The sequence below is a fragment of the Mugil cephalus genome, chromosome 20, assembly GCF_022458985.1.
Source record: "Mugil cephalus isolate CIBA_MC_2020 chromosome 20, CIBA_Mcephalus_1.1, whole genome shotgun sequence".
Classification (NCBI taxonomy): domain Eukaryota; kingdom Metazoa; phylum Chordata; class Actinopteri; order Mugiliformes; family Mugilidae; genus Mugil; species Mugil cephalus.
In genome coordinates this window covers 3034096-3045620 of record NC_061789.1, presented here as the reverse complement: position 1 = coordinate 3045620, position 11525 = coordinate 3034096, and the positions used below count along the sequence as shown (strand labels likewise).

At 42.4% G+C, this 11525-nt stretch overlaps 1 protein-coding gene across 2 annotated transcripts in view; it reads left to right on the top strand.

The window, feature by feature from the left end:
* The first annotated feature begins 3684 nt into the window (after positions 1-3684).
* The window catches only part of LOC124998053 (Na(+)/H(+) exchange regulatory cofactor NHE-RF2), a 34025-nt gene continuing 26184 nt past the window's right edge, over positions 3685-11525 (top strand). For both annotated transcript variants that reach the window (XM_047572182.1, XM_047572181.1), the window contains exons 1-2: positions 3685-4415; positions 5574-5870. In XM_047572182.1, the coding sequence (XP_047428138.1) occupies positions 4209-4415; positions 5574-5870 (504 nt within the window). In that variant the 5' untranslated portion in view covers positions 3685-4208. The remainder of the gene's footprint in view (positions 4416-5573; positions 5871-11525) is intronic.

Here is an 11525-nt window from a genome sequence, read left to right as displayed (position 1 = left end):
AGTTATTTGTGTGATGAACTGCATCTTTGTTGTGTGGGCGTAAAGATTTCATGTTAAACGTGTGATTTTATGCCTTGTGATTCGGGCTGCGATGAGAAATCCATTTTTTTTTATCATCAGAAAGTGAATGAAAAGAGGAAAAGAAGATTTTACATTTACATTACTTTAAGTGTTTCCATTTTCCACATTAAGCTTGCGAAACTTCTAGCCTCGTTCTCACGACTATCAGCTGATGTTACCACTTGAAAGCCAAATATTTTTACGTTATAACATCGGGGTCAAGTGTTTTATTTCTAACAGCTGATGTCACAAATAACTGCAGATGGAGTTGTGCAACAACGTTCAAGTTATTTCCCACTGTCTCAGGAATTCGCTCACATAATAGTATGTTTATATTTAGAATATTGTTTTGTCATAACCTGCTATGACCCAGGAAATAAAATCTTGAGTTTGACTCTTAGAAGCCACCAGAGTCCATTGACAAAAACGATGATTTAAGACTGAAGAAAACAGGAGTAGATAGATAGATAGACACCGCAACACCTCTTTACAAATGGAGGTTGAAGTTAACCTAGACTTATGCTAGCCTTATGCTAACTAGTTATCTAGATTAAAGGCTTAGAAAAATAGAAGCTAGCATCATATATACTGTGAAACCCATGTGTGCATGTAATTTATGTCCATGTAGACACATTTATTAACACGTAACTTTACCTCAGTTACTACTATTATTATTGCTAGTGTGCTAATGCTATAATGATTATACTAAATAACAATAAGACGTTACGTTTCACTGAGTAATTTTTCTGAGTAATTTCAACCTTTTAACGGTGATGGATGAACACGGAGACTGAGGAGAAGGTAAACACAGCTCCATGACTGATGAGGTGATTGGGCTACAAAGCATTTTACAGGCTCATTTAAGAGACTTGAAGTAAGTAGACGCTGGGATATTTAAGTGAGGGCCTTTTACATGTTGACAGATGTTGGCAATAAAATTTATAGGCCTGTTAATGGTGAAAATAGGACATTTATTTCAACATATCACATCCGCCCCATAGAGTTACACTGTAGAATCCAACCTCTGATGTAGCAAACATGGCGACCATGACGTCGATGCCCCTCCCCCCTGGGGCCACGCCCACTGAGTGGTGAAAACATCGCGGTGCCCTACATACAGTGAGACCAGGGAAAATGTGGATTATTGGATCAAATTAAGAACATTTGGGCTTGACAATGATCCATACGAACTACCAAATAAGAAATGCTTTAGTTTCAGTTAGTTTTAGTTCGTTTCAATTATGATTAATGTAGCTATAAGATGCTAATGCTAACAGCTTTACTGAGAAGTGACGTTAGCCATACAATACTATAGCGTCGGACCGGATGTTAGGACGACGAGGAGTGATCACAAATATTGCGTTTATTGTTATTTATTGTTCGAACTGAAATATTTACGGCCGTAACTACGACAAAACAACATCATCCACAAACATAACGTTACAGCCTCCAGAACGTAACTTAAGAGGTAACTTATGGTCTGACTTCATCAACAAATACAGCATAAATTAATATTACCTGACACTAAATGTGAACCACAACGCAAACAGTGGATTCCAGTTGTTTCTTCAGAAAATATAAAATATATCTGTGACTGCTTCAAATCTGTTGGTTCAGTCAATCACACAACAGCTCTTCACCTTTTTTTAAAAAATTATTTAATGCTAATGCTGCTAATCTCTATGTTCAACTGTCACCTCAGTGCCGTAACCATGGAGACTTTGCTGGCTGTGACATCTCGTGCATACCTTTTATATGTGGATACAAGATATATAAATACTGTGTAAAATATTGGAGATATATAAGGTATGTAATTTGTAAAATGTAATTGTGTGTTAACACGTTTAGTTTAGATTGAACTAGAGCTGTTAAAGGTAAAATAACAGGTTTTCTTAATGGAGTCTGGTGGCTAAACATAAAGCAATGTATTAGCTTCTGTTCCCCATCAGGAAAGTTTGTCTGAGAGCAAGACGATAAAAGAGGTGATAATAGACTAAATAAAGCATGTATTTAAACTGATACTGATTGTTTTGGTCACTAAAATCATTTTTATGTTGATAAGAACCTCGTGCAGCCTAACTTTAAAAGAAACCATCGGCACTAAAGGCCAAACCAAACACCTATTTAAATTTAAAATCTCCACAGAGCCTGCATCATTTTTTTGACCAAAAATAGGAAACCGAACACACACGCACACAAAAAAACCCTCCAAATTATTAATCGAAACTGTTCCCAGGAGGTTTTTCAGACCTTTCTACCGGCGGCGGTCGGTTCAGCCGGGGACTCAACAAAAAACATCAACAGGATTTGTCACATTTTTAGCACCAGAAGTCAGGAGAGATTTGTTTGTTCCTCGGGACACGCTAAAACTAAAAATAAAGAGCTAACCTCCGAGATGCAGCAATCAGCCCACGAAGAAACGCTGCCTCTGTCTCCGCTGGATTTAAATCCACTTAAGTGTCTTCCTGGGGCTGATTGACAGGAAGCAAGAGTATTAAATGGATCTGTCATCCTCAGAGCGTCTATCAGTTAGCAGGCCGTAAACTAGGGAGGACTTCTCTGATTGGATGTGTGTGTTCCCAGAGGAGCTGATGAAGGAAATGATGGTCCGAGGCAGCGTGGATGTGAAGATGTGCACGACCAGTAACAAACCGAGCACAGACGTCTGCTTTTCATTGTAACTGGATCCAACTGGATTTGTATCGACGCTACATCATCGGGAATGTTTATGATTCGACGTGTGACGAGAAGCAGCTGAATTCATTAAAAGCGTGTTTCAAGGGTAGTTATGTGTCCTGGTGTCAAACCTGTTGGAGTCGGTAAAAACAAACAGTTTGTGTAAACACACAGACTCCACCTCTAATTATACCATGTTTATTAAGTGTATAGTAATTATTTTAAATGTAGATATGTTTTTATTAATTAGGTGATGTGCAAAAATAACAAAATATAATAAATAAAATATTACATATAATACATTATAATTGAATTGTTACTAAAGGACAATTACTTGTATTACTAGTATTCTACTGCTAATGGTAGGAGTGAGTAGCATATTTACAAACATGACTTTTCACTGCACCCAAGTGGTCACACTGAGGAACTACAAAATTTTACTAAATTTATCAGCCACAACATTATGACCACCGACATGATAAGTAAATAACATTTAAACCATCTTGTGACGATTCAATGTTTTCTTGGGAAACGTTTGGACCTTGTTTTCCACCCACGTATGGGAAATTTCCTTGTCACAGTTTGTCACAAATCTGAAAGAATATACAAAATATACAAAAAAATAACCAGATTCTGGAAAATATACATGGACATAAATAGAAATATAAGGACATAAAGTATATACAGTTTGGAATGGGAATTAAAAATGATAATAATTGCACATGAGAGATATTGTTGCACGTATATTAAGGATATTACGGTTTGTGTTGTGACTGTCCAGTGTATGATTGTGTCTTCCTGCAACAGGTAGCATCAGCTGTGTTCATCATTTTGCCTCCTTCACTCTCCATAAAAACAGAAGATATTATTCATTATTCACTATCGCTGCTCGGCCGCTGGGGGGCGGTGCTGTATCACTTTAACTCCTCCCTCCGTCTCTCCCATGACCGCGTCGGTTCGCGCACAGGTAAAAGAACGTCTGGAGGAGGGGGAGGTGGTGCCATTGCGCACACGGCGCTAAACCCCCTGCGCAAACCGATCCGCGCTCCGCAGCAGCCTGTGCGGATGAACGTGGAGGGAGATGACCGCTGGCCGCTTTCATGCAACATATGCTGGAAGATTAATGGAGCTCTGCAGGAGGATCTGAGGTCTGGCTTGGAGTTGGAGACAGTGCGCGTCAGGCTTGGACACGAGCACAGATCTGGAGAGCTGCTGCTTGCACCGTTTACTTGCGGTTTTACTTCTTCTTTTGCGTTTATTTTTTTTTTTCTAAACTAATTTCTTCTTGTGAGGCTCTTTTTTTCCCATCTGACATGGAGGAGAGTGTGCGTCTCGGGCAGACCGTGAAAGTTTCGCCCTGATACATCTCCTTCTCTGAACTATCCATCCTATTATTTTTTCTTGTGCGTTTTTTTTTTTTTCTTTAATTGTCAGAGTTTAACGCTGCGGGAGGTTTGAAACGACAGGAGGAAATGGCCGGCGAGAGGAAACCGCGGCTGTGTGTCATGGCTAAAGGGGACAGCGGGTATGGGTTTCACTTGCACGGCGAGAAGGGGAAGATCGGACAGACGATCCGTAAAGTGGAGCCCGGATCGCCGGCGGAAGCGTCGGGGCTGCGCGCGGGGGATAAAGTGGTGGCGGTGAACGGGGTGAACGTGGAGAAGGAGACGCACCATCAGGTTAACCTGCTTTATGTCCTCCTTGGAACTTCATGCTCATATCTGGCTGATTTGACTGCACGGTGCCTTTGTTTAGAGAGAATATAAAACTCAAACAAATGACCCCAGGCTTCTGTTTCCTCAGAAATATCGGTCACTGTACAGAAATTGTTTGCATGTTGTCCTGGTTCCATTAGATAATTATTTACCAACGTCTCTGTGAGTCAACTTGTTGCAGCAACATTGTCATGTTTGACGCTCTGATCACACCTCTGCCCATTACACATTCCCATGCCAGTTCATTAGGTACACCAGTGGACGCATAATGATGCAACAGTGCTGCAGTAGCTCTGCTCTTATTTTGAAGGTTCTGGTATTAGTTTTCTGCATAAATTTCCACTAGTGTACCTAATGAATTGGCCGTTGATTGCTAACATAAGACAGGATGGAGGAGGACATGCCACCACAGCTTTGTGCAAACAAAACGCACTGTGTTGCCAGTTCATTAGGTACACGGCAGCACCTGCTGGTTCACATTTAATCCTGACAGTTTATGCACAAAAGGATTTACCACTCTGGGTTTAAGCTCAGAGGTTTAAAGGGCTTTAAAGTGCAAGTGAAAAGTGATTAAAGACTCCCCGGCCCGTTCATCAAGTTAATGCATTCTAATATAATAGCTCTGTTTTTTTTTTATTACTCTCAGTTATTTTAAATCAATGTTGAACACCAGGACCTTGAATGATGGTGAGATTTAGTGCAGCTCTGTTTATATTACAAAGTTTTCTCAAGTGTACCTAATGAACTGGCCAGTGAGTGTCTGTATGACTCTATTCACTGAAACCAAACTTAAGCCATATGTCAGACAGAGACTAGTTCTACGAGACTGAGTCACAGTTTTCTCCACATCTTAGCGTGATGCACGTTTGATATTTTGGCGACTCCCTGCAAAACTTAATCCACCTGAGTGGGAGGAGATGCACAGCATATGAGTAAGATGACAAAAATAATAGGAACACATGTCGGTACCAACCGCAGCCTCTGCAGTGAAAAGCTGAATCGACAGCTCTCCCAGATATTTCAAACCAAGGCTGAATTTGAGAAGATTCAGAGTAGAACTGTTTATATTAGAGTGGACACGCTAGTGTACCTAATGATTTGGCGTCCTCTCCCCTCCCTCAGGTGGTGCAGCGGATCAAGGCCGTGGAGAATGAGACCAGGCTGCTGGTGGTCGACCAAGAGACGCTAGAAAGCCTTCGCAGCCTCGGCCTCACGGCCACAGAGGAGATGGCCATTGTGGGGAGCGGACCTCTTTCTTCCGCCTCCTCCTCCTCCTCCTCACCCCCAGCCTCCCCCTCGCCTGCGCCGTCCTCCACCAACAAGAAGCCTGAGAACGGCTCAGTGTCCAAGCAGCCCGTGGCCCCCAGCGGCCCGGTGCAGAAGCCCACCAGGAGGTCGCCGTCTAAGGCTGCTAAGAAGGTGAGTCCTCGTGAAGTTTGTGTGTAAAGATGTGAGAGGGGTGGATTTATGAGGAGTTTGGCCATTCATGGTTCCACGTTGGTATCTGTTGGCGTAGAGTGAAGGATTATGGGAATGCATCCAACTTGTAGGCTATGGAGTCCACCGTGAAGCCAACGATTCTTAACCTTTGAGTGATGATGCTGTGTGAAGGTCTGATGCCGATTGGCTTGAACCAGAAAGGGAGCAACTGAACAGACATGAATGGGTGGCTGTGGACCAGTAGGTAAAAGGTGGGCGCCCATGAACCAGAAGGTTAGCTGAGCTGATTTGGTCCTGATGCTTGGTAACGATGTGTGGATGTGGGAGTAAATGACCCTAAAGCTCTTTGAGAACCTACAGGTAGAGAAATTCCTAAACAAATACAAGGCCACCTGGACTTTTTCAAATGAAAACATGCAAATATGAACTAGACGCCTGTTAGCTTAGCTTAAAGCTAAGACTGGACACAGGGAAACAGTTATAGCTTGGTTCAGTCCACCAGTGCCACATGTAAACCTTGGTGTCCATCTCTTTGGTTGCTGCAGTTGCATGTTTCAGCTTCTGGTCGCCTAGGTAACCCTCTTTTATATTATATCTGAATGGAACCTGAAACGGTTGCTAGTAGGTGGATGGAGCTAGCTCTTCTTCTATTTGAAAAGGAAAGTAGCGTCAGCATTGGCTGCAGTTTATCTGAGATCCCAAGCCGCTATCAGCACGGTGGTGAATTTAGTTTTGGACGGCCTTAAAGTAAACCACTGGTCGTCGGCTAAAAAACCTTAGTAATCTACAGCTTTCGCTAAGGCTGCACTGATTGTTATCAGCCTATCAGATGACACAAGAACCACCGAATCATTTCCACAAATGGCTTCCAGTCACACGATGTGTTTACATGCACAGATTAATGGAGCTATGCTCAAAAAAAATCAACCCTCTGAATGTGGCCCTTGTCCCAGTTTACATGCAACGGAGAAAATCCAATAACTGACGGGAACATGTCCTCCTCCTCCACACTAGGTGGCGATATGTGTCTTTTTGGCGAGTTAATACCCCCCTTTCCGTTTGACCAACTTCTGGTGCAGACAAGATGGCGCTATCCCTCAGGTGGTTCTTCTACCTGCTCTGTTTACCTTCTTTTTCTTCTGCGACCGACTTTCTTGGATTTTTTGTTCCAGCGCAGCGGTTGTGGAGCATGTGCACAAACGCATTGTCTAGTTTAACTCCAATTAAAGCGTATACACGCCGCAGTAACATGTTTACATGAACTTAAGTTGTCCAGTTAAAGTCGGATTCATTCGTTTTTTCACATGCATGTAAACGTATTGACTGATGCATGGTCTGTTTTGAGAACTGGAGCATAGAAAGTTCCACCAATCGGCTCCTTGTGTGCTACGTATGCTGGCGTCAGATGAACCTGTCTGAACCAGTCGTCCCTCAAAGGTTTTTATCAGGACTACAAAAGCAGCACGCGTCTACCTCCAATTACAAGAGGAGATAAAGACTTTTAAGTTTTGGTTTTTCTATCAGCTACTGGAATTTATTCGTTTTTGTTTTTTGAGGTTTCAGTACAGTTTATTTTCTTATAAAACCTGGTGTTTTGTGCATATTTTACTTTTTAAAATTATTTTAATTCATGGAAAACATTTTACTTTCTTATTTTACAGGAAATCTCCTAACTTTTATGTGCTATAAATGTGTATGCTGCTCTGCTTTCTATCGACTATCAGGGTTCAGTATCACTGAATAACTGGATGGAGGAAAAGAACATTGTTTTAAAACATTATTGTTTTTTCAGCAGCTTCAGACAGTTATCGGCTATCGACTGCAAAAGCAGGAATCACACCCCTCCTACCTATCACCTCTTCTTTTGTGTCCTGTGAAGTTCATTTTCCAGGCTTCTAACCTGAACAGTTATGGTGACCAACAAACACATAACTAGTTCTTGATCTACAAAAACAGGCTTTCCCAGACACCAAACAAAACCTTCCTGGAGATTTATCCGTTCCAGTTAAAAATACTTAACACATTAGTGAACAGATTGCAGGTAGTGAGTCATCTCTTTGAGCAGATTTCGCCGCAAACTTGTTTACTTGATGTTTTAGCCACTTTAACTTTAGATTAGTAGACGTCCTGCGAGTTCTGCAGCCCTGTTGTTGTTCGTCTGCCCATGAGCGTCCTGAGGGGATAACACGGCCCGAGTGGAAACCGTTCCAGATGTTGTGTTGGAGGTCAGGGAGGACGTGAAAGGTCAGAGGGCGGGACTCGTCAGGGGTTAGGAATCTGGTGGTGACTCTGCAGAACAGGAAATCCACAGAAATCCTTAAAAAAAAAAGCAATGAATGCAGACGGCTGACTGGCTGCGGGATTCTCTGAATACTTTTTTATTTTGTAGGTTTGAAAGAGGTTTTTAATAAAGGGCCGGGAGGGATGAGTCACTGTCACAGTCGGTTGTATAACGCTCTGCAGAAGAATTTGATATCTAAGCTGGACGTGTTTGTTTTCATTTTTTGATCTGCTGTTTATTATGATTCCGTGTTGGAGAACAGGATGCGTTTCCGTCCATCCTGGAATGTAAAGATCCGATCGGATTTGATTTCACTCGGTCCCTATCGGGGGTGGACGCCGCCTCCACCGCCGCTCGACTTCTGCTTTCTGCATTTTGCACAACATGTGTTTTCACTTAGGTCTGCGCTGCCAATACGCGAGCAGCGCTCAGGCATTATTTCTACCCGAGCAGTGACAGGGCCAAACGGTTAAATCTGAAAATGTGTGCTTTTCTTTGTTCGGCTCTGGCTTCGCGACCCGTGGGGAGAAATCCCAGAGCTTGTCCAGGGTCGTTTTGGCTCAGCTAGGTTCAGGAAATACTCGGAGATCTCTCGTTTCTCTGTGTCTTAATGACTCTAATGAAAGACTGAAGTGAAAGATTAGTGAGTGGAGCCGAAAGACATTAACGTGCTGCTGTTTGAGGAAAAACACGATGTGATTCGTGAGTGAGGACGACTGAGACACATCTCCGGTTCCTATATTGATTCAGTGTCTTGTTTAACAGTCGCTCAGCCACGTGCAAATCACTGTGGAGGATTTACCACCAAAATAATTACATCTCTTGATTCACAAGTCATTCAAGTTTTGCTCACACTGATACAAACGAGAGCCAGACATGCTGGTTATACAGGAAAGCAAAGAGGAAGAGATTGAAGGAAAGAGAGCAGACAGTATTTGGAAAACCAGAGTACTAGAGTTTAAGATTTATGGGAAGCAAAGTTTTGCAGCTTAGAAGAGAGAAGGTTTGCAGAGAGACAGGTGATGTTCTGAAAAAACAAAACAAAACAAAAAAAAACTAAAAGCATTGAACTGGAAAATCTTGAGCAGGAGTTTAGTTTGAAACAGTCACAGCAAACGTTCGTATATTAGCTTAATGCTTACAGCTATCTTTAATCTGAATTCCAACTATAAAACAAGATTTATTTGGCATTGTTCGCAACTAGCAAAACTAAAGTGGCTAAAACTGCAGCTAGCAAGAGCGCAGGCACACGCTAGCATGCTAGGGTGGCCAGACGTCCTCTTTTTGCAGGACACGTCCTCTTTTTGAGACCAAAAAATATATTTAAACTCAATGCACCTGCATCTGTTAAACTGCGATCTGTTAGCCAAGAAAACGTGAAAGAAAACTGAAATATGGTTTAAAACGGAGGCGATCTGCATAGTTTCAGTTTCTAATCAAATCTAATACTAATGTCTGAGTCCAATATTTGCCTCTGTGCTCAGATACTCATAAAATAACTGTAATACTAATGGGTCTGATAGCAATATTACATTAGCCGCTCAAGTAGGCAGCAGTAATGCATCTCTAAACTGGTTCAACCACCATCAATAACCCCAGAATGGGAAGACGAGGGCAGGCGGAGGATAGTAGGTTAGCTAGCTGTTAACTTAAAGTTCAGACAAGTGTTGCTGCCGATGTAAAAAAGTTATAAACATTCCTGCCTGGAAGACATTCAGCTGCAGCTCAACCAGCCCGTAAAACGTCCAGTAGCATGTAGCATGATGCTAAAGTCTCTCATTGAGCAGAAGGAAAATAAAACCTGCTGCAGAGAGAATATTGTTGTTGAGTGTTTCAGTATTTACAGTATGACTTCACAAGATAAATAACACGGTAACCGAGACACGCCTAATCGATTGCACATTTGCCCGTTAAATATCGCCACTGGAGATTGTGTTTGTGTTCCCCAGGTTACATGATCCTGCCTGTATTTTTCCTCTGTTTTATGGCCACTTGTCCCCCAGGTTTCGTTTTTAGTTGCATTCCTCCAATGTTTACTTCCCTCTTGATTTGTGACGCTTCGGTATGTGTGTGTGTGTGTGTGTGTGTGTGTGTGTGTGTGTGTGTGTGTGTGTGTGTGTGTGTGTGTGCACGCGCTCGAGCTTCCACATACAACTCCATCATGTGCTCTGAGTCTGCATTTGAACGCAATCTAGATGAAACCAACAGACAATAAATGAACAGTTTTTCTGTATGTATTTGTTTTCTAAAGATGTCCTTTGAGATTACAGCTGAGTCACGCCGTCCTCAATTCAATCTCCAGACCTTAATAAACCATTATTCTTGACCGCTAATGCCACTGTGGTGAATTACACAACCTAATATAAGCTTAGTAAGCATAAAAGATGCTTTGTTGTTAAAAATGTCACTGTCACTGAGGATCTTGCTGTCCTTTTTCCGCTACTTTCGACCCACTTAAAGTAAACAGACTCGAACTAAACCACATAAAATCTCTTTCCAATTCTTTGTTACAAGATCAGATCTTCTCTTAGATTTTTAAAAGATATGTTTATCCATCTGCTTGGAGGCAGACTCAGAGGAAGGAAGCTAGTTAGAGCTACCATTAGCTGGGAGGCTAGGATTTATTTTTATTAGTCTTTTAAGGGAAAAACCAGCTGGGAGACTAAGAAGCTAGGTAGAGCTATATTTAGCTGGGAGACTAGGAAGCTAGTTACAGCTACCATTAGCTAGGAGGCTAGGAAGCCAGATAGAGCTACCATTAGCTAGGAGGCTTAAAAGATAGTTAGAGCTACCATTAGCTGGGAGGCTAGGAAGCCAGTTAGAGCTACCATTAGCTGGGAGACGAGGAAGCTAGTTTGCGCTATCATTAGCTGGGGGCTAAGGAGCCAGTTACAGCTACCATTAGCTGGGAGGCTCAGAAGCTAGTTAGAGCTACCATTAGCTAGGAGGCTAGGAAGCCAGTTAGAGCTATCATTAGCTGGGAGGCTAGGAAACCAGTTAAAGCTACCATTAGCTGGGAGATTAGGAAGCTAGTTAGAGCTACCATTAGCTAGGAGGCTAGGAAGCCAGTTAGAGCTACCATTAGCTGGGAGGCTCAGAAGCTAGTTAGAGCTACCATTAGCTAGGAGGCTAGGAAGCCAGTTAGAGCTACCATTAGCTGGGAGGCTAGGAAACCAGTTAAAGCTACCATTAGCTGGGAGACTAGGACGCAAGTTTGCGCTATCATTAGCTAGGGGGCTAGGGAGCCAGTTAAAGCTACCATTAGCTGGGAGGCTCAGAAGCTAGTTTGAGCTACCATTAGCTAGGGGGCTAAGAAGCCAGTTAGAGCTACCGTTAACTGGGAGGCTCAGAAG